The following is a 19,127-nucleotide window of genomic DNA, read 5'->3' as shown; positions in this document are numbered from 1 at the left end:
GTCCACCGAGGACTACGGGGGCCACTACGACTTCCAGCTGGGCTTCCTGGAGGCCGGCACCGCCAAGTCCATCACCTGCACCGTACGTGGGCCGGGGGGGGCGCGGGGGGGGGGACAATATTGGGGGGGGGGGGTTATACGGGTTTGGGGGATCACCCAGGAGACCCCATAAAGGGGGTCCCGGTCAGCGGGAGGGGTGAAATGGAGAGGGAGGGGTATGGGATTGGGGGGTGGGGGGGGCTGGGGGGGGCTGGAGTTGTTTGGGGGGGGCACGGGGGGGGACAATATTTTTGGGGGGGGCTGGGGGTGGTTATACGGGGTTGGGGGGTCACCCAGGAAACCCCATAGAGGGGGTCCTGGTCAGCGGGAGGGGTGAAATGGGGAGGGAGGGGTATGGGATTGGGGGGCTGGGGGGGATGGAGTTGTTTTGGGGGGGGGCATGGGGGGGGACACAATATTTCGGGGGGGGGGCTATGGGGTTGTGGGGTCACCCAGGAAACCCCAAAAAGGGGTCCCGATCAGCAGGGGGGTCATTAATTGGCAGGGCCCCTATATGCCAGGGGGTTCTTATACACCTGGGGGGGGGGTTCTCGGTTATTTGGGGGGTCTCCATTATTTTGGGGGGGATCCTAGCTCTGGGTTCCCATATTTTTTGGGGGGGGGGTCATTAATTGGCAGGGTCCCTATGTGTCAGGGGTTCTTATACACTTTGGGGGGGGTTCTCCATTATTTGGGGGGGGGCTCATTAATTGGCAGGGTCCCTATATGTCAGGGGGCTCTTATACGCCGGGGGGGGTTCTTGGTTATTTGGGGGGGGGGTCTCAGTTATTTAAGGGGGGGGGTCCTAACAGGTTCTCGGGGGGGGGGGGCACGCCTCGGAGGGCTCCCTGGGGGTGACCCCGTGCCCCCCCCCCCAGTACTCGCCGGTGCTGAACAAGCTGTACTGCCGGCTGGCCAAGCCCTGCCCGGTGCAGGGCGGGTGGGGGCCGCGCCCCCCCCCCCGGGGGCCGTGCTGCGCGCCGTGGCCCTCTACAAGAAGTCGGAGCACGTGGCCGAGGTGGTGCGGCGCTGCCCCCACCACGAGCGCAACGGGGAGGGCACCGACGGTGAGAGGGGGGGGCACGGGGGGGTTGGGGGGGGTTGGGGGGGGGGGCAAGGGTATGGGGGGAGATGGGTTTGGGGGTGGCGCTGCCCCCACCACGAGCGCAATGGGGAGGGCGCCGACAGTGAGCGGGGGGGGGGGCACGGGGGGGCCATGGGGTCATGGGGGGGCATGGGGTATGGGGGGGTTTGGGGGGGTGTCAGGGGTTTGGGGTGGCGCTGCCACCACCATGAGCGCAATGGGGAGGGCACTGATGGTGGGGGGGCATTGGGGGGGGTTGGGGGGGATTTGGGGGGTCAGGAGTATGGGGGGAGTTGAGTTTGGGGGGGTCCTTGGTGGGGGGGGGCATGGGGGAATTGGGTTTGGGTGGGATTGGGGGGGGTCCTTGGGGAAACGGGGGGCTGGGGACATGATGGGAGGTTGGGCTTGGGGGTGATTGGGGGGGGCCTCGGGGGGGAATGGGGGGGGCATAGGGAATTGGGATTAGGGGGGTCCTTGGTGGGGGGGGGGGCATGGGGGAATTGGGTTTGGGTGGGACTGGGGGGGTCCTTGGGGAAACAGGGGGCTGGGGCATGGGGGAGTTGGGCTTGGGGGTGATTGGGGGGGGCCTTCTCTCTCCAAAGAAATATTCCTTCTGTCCCTGCAGCACCCAGAGGGTCGGGCAGGGACTGCGGCTGGGGGATAGAGAGGGAGACAGGCAGGGGGGACGGAGGTGAGGTGCAAGGAGCAGAGGCAGAAGGGACTAACTCCACGCAAATAAAAGAAACTGGCTTTCATTTCAAGGAATACAATAAAGCACAGAGGGGACCTCGTAAAGCAGAAATGTCTCTGGGCTATGGCTCATTTTATCTCCTTGGGATTCAGCACAAGGTTGCGTCCCGCTGCGGGAAGTGATGAAAGAAAGGAGACTGCAAAAACCCTTTCCACACCCTGGGCAGCTTTGGCCATGCCGGCAGAAATGTCCTTAATGTGCTTTCAAGCAATTTTATTTTTTTTGCTGCAACTTGGTAATTTATGAAAATAGGAAATGGGGAAGGGGGGTTGAAAAGGCTAAGGGTGAAGGGTAAAACCCGTCGCTGATGCTCCTCCACAGCAGCCACTGGGAAACACGTTTGGTCTCCACCTCCCTACCTGCCCCCAGCTGCAAACCCTACAAAAATACCATTGACCCACACCCAAAATAGGAGGAGCAGGTGTGGGAAGGAGAGGGCCGGGAAGGGGTTGGGTCTCAAGGGGTTTCCACTCACCACCAGTGTGTTGACACGAGGCAGGACCTCAACAAAGTGAGATAACGAAAAATCCCCAGCACCCAATTTCACCACTGGGTTGTTATGGGGAGGGGGAATGAGGCTGAGGGTCTCCCAGACAGTCACACCTGTGGGACCCCAAATCCAGCCGTGCCCCCAGCAGCTCAGCCCCTGTTTAAGGAGACCCCAGAGGAGTTACCTTCTCGGAGACCATCTGGCGATGTTAAGGCCCCCCCCCCCCCCCCAGATTACTAAGACTCCCCCTCCCCAAGCCATAAGGACCCTCCCTTTTAACCCCATTTTATCCCCCAATTTAACCCCCCCCACTTTACCCCCACCCCCCCATTTACCCCCGGTCCCCCCCCCCAATTTACCCCCAGCCCCCCCCATTTTTACCCCAGCCCCCCCCATTTACCCCCCTTTAACCCCAACCCCCCAAATTTTCCCCCAACCCCCCAATTTACTCCCCCTTTACCCCCAACCCCCCATTTTACCCCCAGCCCCCCATTTTACCCCCCCCACTTTATCCCCAACCCCCCCCCCCCACTTTACCCTCACCCCCCTTGTCCCACCCCCCCAATTTGGGCTCCCCCATTTAACCCCCCCCTCATTTTACACCCAACCCCCCCACTTTACCCCACCCCCCCATTTTACCCCCGGTCCCCCCCCCCCCAATTTACCCCCAGCCCCCATTTAACCCCCCCATTTTACCCTCACCCCCCTAATTTGAAACCCCCAATTTACCCCTGAACCCCCCCAACTTACCCCTGAACCCCCCCAATTTACCCCCGACCTCCCCCAATCTACCCCCACCCCCCCCATTTACCCCCACCCCCCCACTTTTACCCCCCCCCATTTTTTACCCCCCCCCACCTGCGAAAATGCCACCGCCGCCTCCTCCACGCCCTCCGCCAGCATCTGTGCCAGCTCCAGCCACACCTGGAGGGGGGGGGAGGCGAAAACCCACAAATATGACCCCCCGTGTCCCCCCCCCCGGGGCGGGGGGTCCTCACCCCCCCATCCCCATGTACCCCCCATTTCCCCCGGTGCACCCCCAGACCCCCCCCCATCCCATTGTACCCCCCCCATTGCCCCCCCCATGTACCTTGGGGTACGCAGGGACCCAGGACCCCCCCGGGGACCCCCCCCAAGCCCCCTCCCCGAGGAATTGGGGACCCAGGACCCCTTCCAACCCCCCCCCAAGGACCCCCCGTGTTATTAAGGACCACCCCCCCCCCCCCCCACGGGCATATTAAGGGACCCCCCCCCCCCCCCCAAGCCATTAAGGACCCTCTCCAGGACTCCCCCCCCCCCTCCCCAAGCCCCCCCCCCCAGATTACTAAGGCCCCCCCCCAAGCCATTAAGGACCCTCCCCGGGACCCCTCCCAACACCCCCCCCCCCCCAATAAATTAAGGACCCCCTCCGGGCATATTAAGGACCCCCCCCCCCCAAAGCCATTAAGGACCCTCCCTGAGACCCCCCCAAGCATATTAAGGACCCCCCCCCGGGCCATTAAGCCCCCCCCGGGATATTAAGGAACCCCTGGGATATTAAGGCCCCCCCCATGGATTTTAAGCCCCCCCCCCCGGGCCTTTAAGGACCCCCCGGGCCTTTAAGCCCCCCCCATGGACTTTAAGCCCCCCCGGGATATTAAGGACCCCCCCCGGGCCATTAAGCCCCCCCCGGGCCATTAAGCCCCCCCCCGGGCCCACCTCGGCCTCGCTCCGCCGGGGGAGGCTCTCCCGCAGCGGCCGGGCCTGGAGCTCCGGGAGGCCGAGGGCGGCCTGGGCCCGCAGCGCCGCCAGCAGCGATCGCTTCTCCCGCAGCGACCAGGCCGCGGCCCGGGGCCTCCCCGCCGGGGCCTCGGCGAAGCGGGCCGGGACCAGGCGGGGCCGGGGGGGAGGCTTCATGGCGCGGGGAGATGGCGTCAGGGCGACGAAACGGGGTGGAAACGGGGGGAGCTGGGAGGGAACGGCCCGCCGGGGGGTGCTGTGAGATGTGGTTCGGGGGGGGAGGAGAAAGGGACAGCAGGTCTACCCAAAGGCTGCTGCTGGGAGGCTTCATTAGGGGCGTAATTAGGGTTAGGGTCGGGGTTGTTTGGAGAGAGGAGGCGCAGAGTCCTGTTGTGTGTGGGGCTGTGTAAAGGCTCCCAAAGGGAGGTCAGGTCTACCCAAAGGCTTGGGTTGGGAGGCTTAATTAGGAGCGTAATTAGGGTTAGGGTCGGGGTTGTTCAGAAAGAAGGCGCAGAGTCCTGTTGCGTGTGGGGTTGAGTAAAGGCTCCCAAAGGGAGCTCAGGTCTACCCAAAGGCTTGGGTTGGGAGGCTTAATTAGGGGTGTAATTAGGGTTAGGGTTAATATCCTGGGGGGGGGGTTGGGGGGGTCCCAGGGAGGATCCTTAATGGCTTGGGGGTGTGAGAAACGCTCCGTAGCCAACAACTTGGGCTCAGGCGAGGAGCTCAGCGAAGCAGGAATTTATTCGCGATCGCAGTGGCGGGCGCCCCACGAGCAGGAGCGCGCCTCCTGGTCCCCAAACCCAGTTTACATACTGTTTGGTGCCGGGACCCTCCCCAGTTTCCCCACTGAGTGGGCAATCCAGGCTCACAATCTGTCTGATGCTTCCCAGACAATGCCTGGCCTTCAGTTGCCAGCCTGTTTTTGGGATGGCAATGTTTTCTCCCCTTGTCTGCCTTGACTTAACACAGCGATTTCCACCTGATCGCTCTAAGGAGGCTGGGTGTCTGCATTTTAGGAGGTCACCTGCTGAGCTTTCTTATCACTGTAAGCACATCTCAATACCCCATTCCTTCCTTCTGTACCATGTAACACTGCAAAAACAACATTTCTATTCCCACAACTCCCCCCTTTTCTCTTTTTATAATTTGTTGATTTTTGCAAAATTTTTTTCTCTAAGGTGTAATTTGGTAGATGTCTTCCTCTTCTTCACTTTCTTTGCTTTCCATTTCCTCTAATATCATTATCTTATCTGAGCAGGGTGGTGGATCCACGGTCATTTGTTTCGAAAGTGCAGTTTCAATTAACCGTTGGACAAGTCCCCTTACACAGGGGATAATGCAACAACCAACGGCTGTCAAAACTCCTGCTACGACAATCAAGGACGTAAATACGGACACTACCATCCCTTTCCATTTACCAAACCAAGATTCCAACCATCCTGTGATGGAAGGGTCTGCTCCTGAGTTTTCTGCCAATTCACTGGCAAGGGTGGTAAGCCCTTGCAATGCTCTAGTTCCTGTGCCATCCGGGGCAGCATTGTTAGGGATAAAAGTACAACAACGGCTGCCCAGCATCACGCACACACCACCTTTCTCCGCAAGCATCATACCTAATGCTATTCTGTTTTCCCAAGCCATTTTGCTGGTGGCATCTAGTTGTTCAGCGATTCCCCTTATCGCATCTCTTGTATAGTTTATGAATCTCTGCTGATTATAATAGATATAATTAATCCAATCCACATTTTTATTAATTGTTACCCACCAGAACAGTGACTCAAACCCTGCAGCAATTTGATTCCTGGCTTTACATCAGGAACTCCTCTAGGCACCCCAATAGAATCTACGTACGCTCTATCATCAAATGATACTCCTAAGCTTCTTTTACTTCTTCTGGGTATTTGTGATGTTTCTCTTTCAAATGCCAGGGTGAAGGGTATAGCTAATTGAACAAGTGCACAAGTGCCTCCCCAGTTAGATGGCAGGATGGACCGTAAGATCTTCCCTCCGCAGTACCACCAGAGATCTGCCCTGGGGATGTCAAATCTTGAATATTTTCCCATCAAGTCCTCGGTAGCATTCAAGGTCCTCGTGCACAAGGCAAATTCTCCCAGATGCTGGTAGCACTCTGTTATAAATGACTGGGTCCCAAATAGGATTACAATCAAAGTTTACAATTTATTAAATGAATAGAGGCAAGCAAACAGCGCTGGGTGCGCCGGGAGTCTCTGCTCCACCGGGACGCACACCTGTTACGTAAGGCGGCTGGTTTTTATGCTCCTAGGCTAATACATATTCATTACTACTTCTAGAAGAGGCAGGGTTATTATAATTGGTTTCCCGAATCCGAAGTCCTCCCAGGTGCGCCTGCTTATCAGTCTCTGTTAGTTTCTCGGGGGCCGCTCGGACAGGGAGGCTCATATTCTTCCTCCTTATCTAGTGGTCTCTTGGCCGGCTGTCAGAAGTTACTGCACGTCTGTGCAAAGTCAGCAGTTTTTCTCTGAAGAAATCCCTTTGTTCTCTTCTCGCCTAAACCCAGGCCTCGATGTTAACCCTTCACACCCCTTAGTGGCACGAATTGCTGGACTATTCCTTACAATTCCTCCCTTTTTTTTTTTTTTTAATATCATCAATTCGTGTCTCTTCTTCAACTTTTGTTAGTAGCAGTTGGATTTCATCAGTCAGTTCTCGGGGTGTCCATTTCTTAAGCATCATTATCGACACATCACCTTTTCTCTCCCAAAGTCATCACAAACTGGGTGCTATTTATTATCCGCCGTATCAACAACGTAAAGCAAGGTATCATACAAGGTATAAACAATAATGTCATTACACCACATAAAAATAAAAATAGCATCCTTTTAACCCATGGTCCACCGGGCAACCATGAAAAGAAATCCCAATCCATACCCTTCCAAGTTTGTACTGGGACGTGGGCTAGCTTTTTAATTTCTTTTGTTATCTGCTTAACCACTTTTCCATTATCATCAATTTGTAAACAACAATTAGAATCGTTCAGTTTTCCACACACTCCCCCTTCTTCTGCTAGTAAATAGTCTAAGACCATTCTACGTTGAAAGATAGCATTCCTCATCTGAGTGGATTGATCAGCCAGAAGATCCAAGGTCGTCGCTGTTTAATTGGTTACAACTTCGAGGATAGCTTGCGACCTAATTATTCGGTTCAAATTATAAATAGGTTCTCGGGCTCCTGATACCAACTCATTCGGGTTCCAGGTAGCTGGCCCATAATGCTGTATGATTCTTTCAGGAGGCCATTCATCCTTTCCCCATTTTTGGGCACTATCCCCGGATAAGGAAGTATCAATAGATCGTTTTACTCTGTTCAGGTCATCATATAATCTTATTCCTAAATGATTTCCTTGTGTTTGTGACAATAAAAAGAACAAGGGTCTTATGTACCCCCCATAGCATATTCCCGACCAGTTTCCAGGTAGCCTCTTGTAAGCATGTTTGCCACACACCCAATAATGTCCCTTTAGGGCCCACGTCCCGTTTGGAAAATGACCATCCCATCCATCTTTACCCTTTGGGGCGTGATAATACAGAGTGTCCTTGTTACCGAGTGGTCCTGTTACAATGTCTGCCCCGTTTGTACTCGTATATGCACGCTTCCAAGCTCCCACGTTGGGTTTCCACTTACAGTCACAATTCAGTTCTCTTTGGCGACCTGTCATATTATAAGCCTTTTTCGCCGTCCAATCTTGAGAGTGTGGGAAGCGCCTTCAATCATGGGGTTGGGCCCGCTTTCAGAGCTTGTGCTACCATTCAGCCCTTCAGGGTGATCCAGCTCCTGGAAAAACTAATCACAATTTTATTATGGGTTTAAAAGGTTCTCATGTTATTTTTCTCAGGACAAACTGATCTTGGTGTGGGAGAAGTCCGGTCGAGGCACTCTCACTCGGCGGTCAATACCCATAGGGGTTGCCTCCCTCGGTAGACCATACACGCCGCAGTGGAGGGTCCTACCCCGGTCTTGCCTTCTCCCTTTCCTCCCTTCAGACTTGTCCTCTTTATCCAGTGCCCTTAATTCATGCAGAACCTCATTGCTGGGATATCAGTTCCTCTTTAGTCTCAGTTTCAGTTCCCCAGGAGTGGACTCAACCCTCCAGGCTTCGGTAGTTATTGGTCCTTTTATTCTGGATGCGTGGGTCCAACCCCTTCTTGCTGTTCTCACAGCTGTTTCAGTAGTAAGTAAAACAAGGCACAGTCCCTCCCATCGGGGGTTCAATGATTCTTCTCTCCAGGTTTTTATTAAGACCTTGTCTCCTGGTTGTATTTTATGAATAGCAAATCCTAAAGGTGGTGTCTGAGTCATCATCCCAATTTCTCTTATCTCCTGTAATCTCCTTCCAATGGTAATTATGTATTTCTGGATACTATGATCCTCAACTACATTGTTCCCTAGGGGCATCCCTTGAGAATAAGGCATACCATATAACATTTCATACGATGATAATCCAGTCTCACTGTGTGGTTTAGTTCTTATGTTTAAAAGTGCCAATGGTAAGCATTTCGTCCAGGGCAGCTGTGTCTCGATCATTAAATTAGCCAATTGTTGTTTTATTGTTTGATTCATCCTTTCTACTTTCCCTGAGCTTTGTGGGTGCCACGGAGTGTGGTATTCCCACTGAATACCTTTCAAGGGGTACATCCTTCAAATCTTTGTGGCTGGCGTATGTTCGATTATTTGCACACAACTGTGTTCCAACGGTCCTTCTTCTGGAACGGTTCCTAGAAATACTGCTGGATATAACAGGTTAGTCGTTTTCAAGGTTATGTCATCTTGTTAAGTTAGGATTGCCTGATATTTCACCATCCAGCTGGGTGATAACCAGTGCCCCCCCCCCCCTTTGTTCCAAAACGGTTGTTACCATATGTGGTCCAAAAACTTCAATACGTTTTCCCATTTGAAGGCAAATAATTTTCTACTATCTTTATCAAGAGGTATGCAAAAGAAGGCATCCTTTAAATCTATCACGGTAAACCATTTATATTTCCCTTTCACAGATGTTAACAATGTGTAAGGATTAGCTACTACCGGGTGAATATCCTTTGTTATTTCATTTATTGCTCTAAGATCTTGTACAAATCTATACTCGCCATTCGGCTTCTTTACTGGAAAAATTGGAGTATTGTATTCCGATTTACATTCTTCCAGAATCTGATATTTGAGAAATTTGTCAATAATTTTCACCATTCCTGTGCCTAGCTTCTATCTTAAGTGGATATTGTTTGATTCAAACAGGTTTGGCTCCTTCCTTTAATTCCACCTTTACCAGTTGTGCCAGTTTCGACTTCCCTGGTACATCTGTTTCCTGTACTGTTGCTATAACTGCATTTTCTACTTCTCTTGGAATATTAACAAAGGGTTTATCTTTGATCATTAGGATTTGGCCTACTTTGGACTCAGGTACCTTCATTATTAATTCTCCATTCTCAAAGGTTATTGTTGCATCTAATTTGGCTAATAGATCCCGTCCAAAGAGTGGCATCGGGCATTCTGGTACATACTAAAATTTATGGGTTAGTTCCTCACCCCCAAAACGCAAATCAAGGGGTCGTAAGAATGACCATTCTTCCTCTTTCCCTGTGGCTCCAATTATTGTAGTTGTCTTAGTTCCTAATCGTCCTTTTAAACTATTTAACACTGAATATGTTGCTCCTATTACATTTACAGCCTAATTAACACAGAGAAAGAAGCTCCCATAACCAACAAAAAATTCAAGCCTCTGTCTTCGTTTCCTAGCTTTATTTCAACTAGTGGACCTGCTAGGGTAGATGCCCCAGGTCCCCATCATTCCTGACTGTTGTTTGTCCTGCAGCCTAAGACAATTTCTTTCTGATATCAGGGGCTGATTGCCCTGGAAAGAGGTTAGCCAGTTGCCTCTCTCTTTTTTTTTTTTTTTTTTTTTTAAGCCAGGTCCATTTTTTTTTTTTTCATTGCATTTCAAAGTTGGTCCAGAAATTCAAAAATTCCGTAAATTCCATAGGGGTTTCTTTTGGACCTTGTTGGAACAGATTCTCAATTCCCAATAGCCAATTTAACCAGATTTTAGTATTTACATAATTTCCGGGGTGATTAGGGTCTCAGTGAGGGGGTCGGTCAGGGGAATGCAATCGTTGAAAGTTCCCTGAGCGGTCCCATTGGCAATCTGAGCTCACACAGGAACTCAGGTTGTTTCAAGAGTTAGCTGCTTTTCTGTTTCCACGACAACTCTCTCGGACCCATCACGGTTCCCCTGCCCCAGAGGGCTCACACCGTGATTTTGAGATCTCAGCCTCGGGCTGAGACGGAACTATTAACATTCCTACATCCTCCTTCCCTGCTCATTCAACTTCAAACAGCTCTGTTAAATACTACATGCCACACAACCTTTAACACCTTCAACAATCCTTTTAACGCTTCCTTTATCTTTCTCCAGCCCGTACTTTTCTAACGCCAACACCAAAGGCTCAGTCAGGGGCCAACTTAATTCCAAACCTTTTCCCTCCAACATGCTGAAACAACATATCACTATACAACATTTCATCCTATTTTCCTTCTCTCCTCAAAAACATTAATTGCAAGACACTGTTATAGTCGATTGATCCATAAAGTGGCCATTTAGTTTATATAGTGGCCACCATTGATTGCAATACTTAGTGAAAGTCCTCTTGCTTTCTGTGCCCCCATTTCTAACAATATCCTTCCAATGTGCCAATATGCACCCAAGGAGGCTTTTTTTTTTTTTTTTTAGGACGTCTTTTTTTTTTTTTTTTTTGGATTTTCCCCTTTTCCTTGATTTCCCATTCCCTTTTATTTATTTATATTACTTACTGTACCTTGTTTCAATTTCCACGCAAACCTTTTTATTGCAGGTTTTTACTATCTTTTCCTAATCTTCTTCCCAAATGTCCCAATTCTCTGGGATTAAACTCTTCTTTCCACATACAAACTTTACTATTTCAGATTATTAATGAGCCCCATTCCAATCATAAATCCGCAGGACTTCGGAAAAACACCTGAAGCACTCAGCCTTTGGTCTTCTAGACAAACAATACCACCTTTTCCACAAAATTTACATTTCAATAAGACCGAATTTCAAGCCAAATGCTAATTTTTCTCATGCACTTTGTTAGTAAGCCTACACAAAACAAGGAATCACTCCTGTGTATCCGTCAAGATGGGGGTTTAAAAAGGTATTGAGGCCTAAATAAATTCGCTCTCCCCCTTCTTACCAAATTCCCAGGGCTCAGGCCCGAACCACCAAAGAAGTGACTCTCCATTCTACCACTTTGATAATCAGTCAGCCCCTCTCCCCCGATACTTGGGAAACTGACCGAACACCACCGCGAATATACCCAAACTTTTAAACTGTTACTTAGATAATGCTCCCACCTTCCTCCTTGACACAGTCAAAACACTTAAGAACAAAACAGGATTACAAGATGCACCGCCGGGGGTGGATTGTTAGGATACAGAGGTGGTAGGTTATCCAATGACTCCCATTCATCATCTTTTTCTTTTTCCTTTTTTTTTATTTTTTATTTTTTTGTTCTCTTCTTCGTCAAACTTCTCGTCTGCTTTTAGTGTAAATATTGAGGCTGGAAAAGGACGTGAGATCCTGATCCATAATCCTGCATAATCACTTTCCTCCTGGCTAAAAGGTTCCTTTGAATTAACATGTATATTTAAGGCCTGGCAAACCCAGTCTTCAAAGGATCCGAAAACGGGCCAAAAGACATGTGGTCTTAAAGGCTCCTTTGGCCATTCTGTCATACAATACTGAACCATTTTTAATTTACTTTTTCCCTTTTCTGGGGCCCCTATCGTTCCAATTTCTAATCATTATCCCTAATGGACTTTCTGGTGGTATGTCTGGTAATTTGCTCCCTTTTCTCTGGTCCCGGGTCTTCAATTTTGTCTGACCCATCTAGGAATTTTACTGTGGCAATTCCTACAGCCCTTGGTTGCCTTAGTGAGAGTGTCTTGCAGGGGGTTTAGGACCTATCACCCACCCACGAATCCTATAGGAATCGCTTCGGTCCTTCACCGGCCAAGTCCCTCGCGGGAGATTGGAACCGCGGTTAGAAGACCTCCACAATCGCTTCGGAACTACGTTCCGTCTCAGTCACACTCTCACACACACAGGCAACCGAATCCCACCCAACCGAACGGTATACGCCTTAAATACTTACGACTCCGTCGTCTTCGTTCGGATCTTCGCGCGCAGAATTACGGGCAAAATATAGTGCTGCAGCCGGCAAAGGGAGCTCATAAAAAAATCTAAATCTTTGCTTGCCCTTATTCAGGTTCAAGATGGCATTAGCCCTGACCTGACTCGAACAGGAGCCACCAAATGGTGGGGGCGCCCCTCCTAGATCAAGTCAGAATTCAGGAACCAAGACCATCCCGGACGAGCCCCCAATTGTTATAAATGACTGAGTCCCAAATAGGATTACAATCAAAGTTTACAATTTATTAAATGAATAGAGGCAAGCAAACAGCGCTGGGTGCGCCGGGAGTCTCTGCTCCACCAGGACGCACACCTGTTACGTAAGGCGGCTGGTTTTTATGCTCCTAGGCTAATACATATTCATTACTACTTCTAGAAGAGGCAGGGTTATTATAATTGGTTTCCCGAATCCGAAGTCCTCCCAGGTGCGCCTGCTTATCAGTCTCTGTTAGTTTCTCGGGGGCCGCTCGGACAGGGAGGCTCATATTCTTCCTCCTTATCTAGTGCTCTCTTGGCCGGCTGTCAGAAGTTACTGCACATTCGTGCAAAGTCAGCAGTTTTTCTCCGAAGAAATCCCTTTGTTCTCTTCTCGCCTAAACCCAGGCCTCAATGTTAACCCTTCAAAACCCCTTAGTGGCACGAATTGCTGGACCATTTCTTACAAGGGAGTATCCATTTTCCCTCAGGCTTCGTGGCTCCCGATTCCTTAAAGAAATCTCTCTTAAAAACTTTTTAGTTCTTTCTTAGTTTTCAACAATTCCCTGAATCCTCTCTGGATTTATTCTCAGTTTTCCCTCAGACATTAGATGCCTTAAATACCTGACTTCTCTTTCTACGTATTGTAATTTATTTTTCAATGCTCCCAAGCCCTGCTTTCCCAGAAAGTTGAATAGCTTGTTAGTAGCTTCCTTCACAACTGTTTTCTCCTGTCCTGACAATAAACGATCATACACGTTTTGTAACAGAAATTCCTCCTTGGGAGGTTGGAATTGCTCCAAAATCTGTTCTAGAACTTTGCCCAAATTAGTCGGTGGCCCTGTAAACCCCTGAGGTAAAAATTCCATATGTATTGTTGCTTCCGTCCCCGCTTCAGAGTCTTTCCAGTCAGAGGTGAAGATATCTTTGCTCTCAGGGCCTGAGAGCACTCCATTAATACCACTGTTATTCCAGTCTACCAATTTACTATTTGAATGCCCAATTTCATCATCAAATCCCTTCCCAACAAGTTAGTCCCTGCCTTGGGTACATACAATAATTGCCCAGAGATCATTTTATCCCCTAGTCTCAGCTTGGTACCCCCCAAAGGTGGCACTGTTACCCCAGCCCCTTCTACCCCCATCACTCGTTAGGGTTTCATTAGTTAATTTAATCCCTGATACTTTACAGGCCAGCAATGACCTAGCTGCCCCTGTGTATTGTGTTTGATGGCGAGGTTCGGGAGGGGGCTGCAGTGGCAGCCCCCACGAGGAGAATCCAGAAACCGCCCCGTGGCAGATAAGGGACAATTTCACCCGGCCCCAGAGGGGCCCACCGCTGCCCAGAGCCAAGCCATGAGCAACACAGTCCGTGCCTCTGTGAGAGCACATCCACGAAAACGAACAAACAAACAAAAACCTGCTGCTCAACAGCAGCTGGGAGAGCGAGGAGCGAGAAACCTCCCCGCAGACACCAAAGTCAGCACAGACGGAGGGGGTGGAGGCGCTCCAGGCGCCGGAGCCGAAGCCCCCTGCGGCCTGTGGAGAGGCCCCTGGTGGAGCAGGCTGCCCCCCCCGTCCCCCCCTTCTCGATACTTGGGAAACTGACCAAACACCACAGCAAATATACCAAAACCTCTAGACTGTTACTTAGATAGTGCCTACACCCTCTTTCCCTGCTCCTTCAACTTTCCCAACTCATTCAAAAAACAGCTCTGTCAAACATTACATACCACACCTTTAACACCTTCCATAACCCTTTTTAACGCTTCTTGTCTTTCTCCAGCCTGTACTTTCACCAAAGTCTCAGTCATTAGCCAACTTAATTCCATACCTTCCTTCTTCCACTCCGGATATTCCTACCTGAAGTGGCCAGCCTGCCCACACTTAAAACATCCCATCAAAGCCTGTCCCTGCTAAGATTCAGGCCACAACACGGGTAGCTTTCCTTGCCTGCCATTCCTTCATCTCTCTTCCTCTCTTTTCCATCCTGGCCCTGACTCCCCCTGAAGATTTTCTTCCTCTTTCTCCAACCCTCTGCCTGACTACCTGCTACGCTGTCATGTAATGGGGGGCAGACAATGGGACGGAGGGCAACAGGGGACAATTTGGGGGTTACGGGGGGGGGGAAGCCCCTCTCTGGGGGCCAAACGCCCCGGGGGGGGCCCCCGCACCCCAAGGCCCCCCCCCCAAATCCCCCCCCCAGCGGGCGATGGGCCCCTTCGTGTTCCTGCTCTTCGGGGCGCTGCTGGGGGGCTTCGCCCTCTTCACCTTCCTATGGCTGCCCGAGACGCGGGGGCGCCCCTTCAGCGAGGGGGGGGGCGGCCCCCCCGGGACCCCCCCCCTGCTGCTGCTGCCGGGGGGGGGCGGCGAGGACAAGGCCAGCACGGAGCTGCGGCGCCTGGGGGAGGGGGGCGGCGACGAGGAGCCCGACTGAGGGCGCCCCCCCCCCGAAAAAAAAGGGGGGGGCAAGTGAGAGGCCCCCCCCAAAAGAAATCGGGAGGGGGGTCCTCAGATAGGCCCCCCCCAAAATAAAGAGAGGGGGGTCCCAACTGAGGCCCCCCCACCATAAAAATCTTGAGGGGGGGAACCCAATGAACACGCCTTCCCCCCCAAAATATGGAGGGGAGGGGCCCCAAATGAGACCCCCCCGAAAATCTGAGGGGGGGGCCTCAAGACCCCCCCCCCATAAAATATTTAAGGGGGGGCCCCAAATGACCCCCACCCCCCTGAAAATATGGAAAGGGGACACCAAATGAGCGCCCCCCAGTAAGGGGGGGGGGGCTCAAATGAGACCCCCCCAAAAAACAGAATTTAGGGAAATCCCCACCCCCAAAAACAAACAAACAAAAAAAATAAAAACAAAATTTGGGGAAACGGCCCCAACATTTGGGGAAACGGCCCCAAAATCCGGGGAAACGGCCCCAAAATCCGGGGAAACGGCCCCAAAATCCGGGGAAATGCCCCCAAAAAGCTGCTGCTTGTGACGCAAAGGGGGGGGGGGGGCACGGGGACACCCCCTTAAAAAGAAAAACAAAAACTTTTGGGGGGAAATCGCCCAAAACCTGCACTTTGTTACCCACGTTTGAGACCCCCCCCCCACCGAAACCCCCCAAATTTGGGGAAATCCCCCCAAAAGTCCCAAAATCGGGGGAAATTCCCCCAAAACCCGCCGCTTCTTGCGATTCCTTTTGGGACCCCCCCCCCCCCCCAGCAAAACCCCCAAATTTGGGGAATTTCCCCCAAAACTTGTGGTGTGCCTGTAGGATTCCCCCCCCCAGACCCCAAATTTTGGGTGAAAATCCCCCCCAAAATCCCTCCCCGTGAGGTCACTTTTAGGACCCCCCCCCCAAAAGACCCCCAAATTTGGGGGGGAATCCCCCAAAGCTGCTATTTGTGCCCCCCCCCCCATTTTGGGGTGAAATCCCCCCGAAGCTGCTGCTGGGACCCCTCAAAACCCCAAATTTGGGGAAAACTCCCCCAAACCCATTTGTGACCCCAGTTACCCCCCCCCAAAAAAAACAACCCTTATTTTGGGGAGAAATCCCCCAAAACCCGCAGTTTTGCCCCCCCCCCCCTTAAAATTTAGAGGAAAATCCCCTAAAAAAATACATTTCTTACCCCTGCGCCCCCCCCGACCCCAAATTTTGGGGGAAATCCCCTAAATCCCGCTGTTTGGGACTCCCCCCCCACACCCAAACGATTTGGGGGGGGCATTTTGGGACCCCCCTTTACCTAAAACACCCTGGGGGGGGCATTTTGGGGTCCCCACCCCCACCCTGAATGATTTGGGGGGGGCATTTTGGGGCCCCCCCCTTACCTTTAGGGCCTTGGGGGGGGGCATTGTAGGGCCCCTCCCACCCCAAATGATTTGGGGGGGGATTTTGAGGACCCCCCCCCCACCCTAAATCATTGGGGGCAGATTTTTGGGGCAGATCATTGGGGGGGGTCCCCCCCCCACCCAAGTGCCTCGTTCTCCCGGGGGGGCCCCCCCACTTCTGCCCCCCCCCCGCCTGTACATAAACACCGCTCCCTCCTGGACCCCACCGTGGTTTTTTTTGGGGTGGGGGGGCCCCGAAAACAGCCCCCACCCCCCCAAAAATTTGGGGGGGGGCACAGACGAGGCGGGGGGGGGCGCTGCCCTCCTTGTGCCCCCCCCCCCCGTGGTGGTGGTGGGATCACTTGGGGGAGGCACAAAAGGGGGGGGGATTTGGGGGGGGGGGGCACAACAGATGGGACCGAAGGCGAAGGTGATCCAGGCTCCCAGATGGGTTCCAGGACTGAAGCTCTGGGAGATGGCCTGGGTAAGTTGTGGCTTTTGACTTCCTTTGAGAGCTGCCAGCTCAAAGCCCAAACGTCAGCCAGGCATCTCTGCAGGTGGGAGGGTATAGACCGGCACGTGTGTGTGCCCTGTCAAGGCACGAGCCCTGGTATGCTCTCCTACTGAGCTATTGATGTAGATGGCGCTGGGACAGAAACTTCTCACGGGGCTTTGGCTGCAGAAGTGTCCCCAGGGAGGGCTTTGCCAGACCCTCGGCTGCTTCCTGCGCTAGAGCCCAGCTGGTATCCCAGGGGTGGGTAGTCATTTCACTGACTTCACAAACGAAGCCCTGGTCCTCCAAATTGCACTGGTGCCAAAGTTAACTTCCTACTTTCTGTTCAGGTCCTCTAACAGCGAAGGACAATGCTGAAATAAGAAAATCTTCCCCAACATCCCCTGACATCATAGAGGAGATCATAAAGGAGTTAGACGAGGCAGCACATGGTGGGTATATTTCACTCTGTCCGCCATAAGACTTGGGAAGCTGAGGTTCTAAATCCATGTGTGGACACACCGTAACCTGCACAGCAGGAAGGGATGGATCAGAGCGGAGACACTCAATTTCACACCTGGCAGGCACTGGTGAGCCTCAGAGAAGGCCGAGAGCCTCTGCTGCCGCTTGTGGGTCACGCCGTGTCCCAGGGGCAGCTGCTAGCCCAGCACTACCATAAGTGGTCCGAGCTGTTCCGTGCAAACATTGGTATCCAGCCAGCAGCAAAGGGCTTCTGCTGAACTTGTGTTCAGCTCCCGCACAGCGCTGCTTGCAGCTGGGCGAGTTCAAGGCAGGAGGCACAGCCCAAGCAGTCCTTGCTGTCTCATTTGCCGGGAGACACATGTCACTGCAGGGGAAAAGCACCCTTGGCGCTTACCTCAGTTTCAGCTGATTTAGCTGTCCAATTCTAGTTGGGTTTCAAATGACTTGGCTGTGCTTCTCCTCTTGTTTGGGGACTGTGGGCTCTTCCCTGATGCCCACGACTGTGCCCACAACATGGTTCAAGAGCTTGCGGCTCAGCCTGATGTGTGTGACTCTTGCCCTTCCCATGGGATGGAGTCAGCATGATGGGATGGACATGCTTCTCAGAAGGGCTGTTCCTGCCTCTGAACTGGATGCAGCTTTTTTCTGTCCTCTTTGAAGGCACGAATTGAGCAACATCTTGCAGTGTGCCAAAAATGCACTATGTGCGATGTGAACAAGAAGATCTCCTGCAATCTCCTGGTCTCGCAGCAGGCCAGATTTTGCTGTCTGTGCTGGTAGACTGCCAGGAGTCGAACACTTAGATTTTTCTTTGTGAATGACATGTTGTGTCCTGGTTCCAGTTAGGACAGAGTTAAGTAGCTCATAGTAGCTGGTAGGGTGCTATGTTTTGGATTAGGATGAGAAGAGCGCTGATAACATGCTGATGTTTTAATTGTTGCAGAGCAGTGTTTACACCAGGCCAAGGACTTTTCGGCTTCTCGCTCTGTCCTGCCAGCGAGCAGGCTGGGGGTGCAGCAGGAGCTGGGAGGGGACAGACCCAGGACAGCTGACCCAAACTGGCCAAAGGGGTATTCCATACCATCTGACGTCATGCTAAACAATATATAGGGGTGGCTGGTCGGGGTGGGGGGCCGGCTGTTCGGGGATAGGCTGGGCATCGGTCAGCGGGTGGTGAGCAATTGCATTGTGCATCACTTGTTTCGTACACATTATTATTATTAATACTATTATCAGTATTATTATTGTTATTTTTTTCCTGTCTTAATAAACTGTCTCTATCTCAACTCACAGGCTTCACTTTCCCGTTTCTCTCCCCCATCCCACGGAGGGAGGGGGGAGGGTGAGCGAACGGCTGTGTGGTGTTTAGCTGCCGGCTGGGTTAAACCACAACAAGCACTAATGAAATAGGCCACCATACAACGAAACATAACAGTCTCCGCTATCACAAATGAGTATCACAGAAAAAGAAACGCAAGGTGTCTCAGACAAGTTATATAAACAAAAAAGCCTACCTAGGTATAAAATCTGACTGGTTGGAAATAGTGGTCAGTTCATAGATCTGTGAGCTGGAGTTAACGGACAAAGCAATCAAGCTCTTGCTGATGTTCAGAGACCTTGCAGTAACTGAAGTGATATGATCTGCATATGGGGCTTCCAGCATTATAGAGAATTGGTTCGCTTCAGAGTTCCAAGCATACAGTGTTGTTATATCCTTACCAGCTAGGAGGACATGGACTACATGGAGCAAAGAGGAAGAGAATATTTTTTTAGTCATATATTTAAAAGTTACTGTCTTAATGCCAGAAGTGCACTTTG

The 19,127-nt window shown here is 51.9% G+C and overlaps 1 protein-coding gene, 2 long non-coding RNA genes and 1 pseudogene across 5 annotated transcripts in view; 1 reads left to right on the top strand and 3 right to left on the bottom strand.

Annotated features, from left to right (window-relative positions):
* LOC310891813 lies at positions 1–2,426 on the top strand. The gene is made up of 3 exons (XR_014577735.1): positions 1–82; positions 918–1,106; positions 1,886–2,426. It is a non-coding gene; the product is annotated as an uncharacterized lncRNA (long non-coding RNA).
* LOC310891812 (snRNA-activating protein complex subunit 2-like) lies at positions 1,860–4,304 on the bottom strand. Of its 2 annotated transcripts, XM_083854042.1 has the most exons (4): positions 4,063–4,304; positions 3,223–3,288; positions 2,350–2,520; positions 1,860–1,983 (listed from the first exon to the last, which is right to left on the bottom strand). In XM_083854042.1, exons 1-4 carry the CDS (start codon positions 4,258–4,260, stop codon positions 1,963–1,965), a joined length of 456 nt encoding a protein of 151 aa, XP_083710168.1. In that variant the 5' UTR covers positions 4,261–4,304; the 3' UTR covers positions 1,860–1,962. The 2 variants fall into 2 exon arrangements, with proteins under 2 accessions (XP_083710168.1, XP_083710167.1); XM_083854041.1 differs by lacking the exon at positions 1,860–1,983 and having other exon boundaries at positions 2,194–2,520.
* Positions 4,305–5,804: 1,500 nt separating this feature from the next.
* Positions 5,805–19,127, bottom strand: part of LOC310891811 — a 294,710-nt gene continuing 281,387 nt past the window's right edge. Inside the window, exon 2 of the long non-coding RNA XR_014577734.1 lies at positions 5,805–12,632. This is a non-coding gene — a long non-coding RNA (uncharacterized lncRNA). The remainder of the gene's footprint in view (positions 12,633–19,127) is intronic.
* Positions 17,078–19,127, bottom strand: part of LOC310891797 (adhesion G-protein coupled receptor V1-like) — a 74,727-nt pseudogene continuing 72,677 nt past the window's right edge. The window contains exon 47 of the transcript in view: positions 17,078–19,046. The product of the transcript in view is annotated as an adhesion G-protein coupled receptor V1-like (transcript). The remainder of the gene's footprint in view (positions 19,047–19,127) is intronic.

This window comes from Anser anser (genome assembly GCF_964211835.1).
Source record: "Anser anser genome assembly, contig: HAP1_SCAFFOLD_100, whole genome shotgun sequence".
NCBI classification, from domain to species: Eukaryota; Metazoa; Chordata; class Aves; order Anseriformes; family Anatidae; genus Anser; species Anser anser.
The sequence above is the reverse complement of the archived record's forward strand: the minus strand, read 5'-3'. Positions and strand labels throughout refer to the sequence as shown.

Excerpts from the sequence above, each read along its gene's own strand:
- LOC310891812 (XM_083854041.1), bottom strand. The coding sequence starts at position 4,260 with ATGAAGCCTCCCCCCCGGCCCCGCCTGGTCCCGGCCCGCTTCGCCGAG. Across the intron at positions 3,289-4,062 it reads CCCGGCGGAGCGAGGCCGAG|GTGTGGCTGGAGCTGGCACA; the intron begins GTGGGCCCGGGG and ends CCCCCCCTCCAG. Across the intron at positions 2,521-3,222 it reads CGGCGGTGGCATTTTCGCAG|GGGCTGAGCTGCTGGGGGCA; the intron begins GTGGGGGGGGGT and ends CTCCTTAAACAG.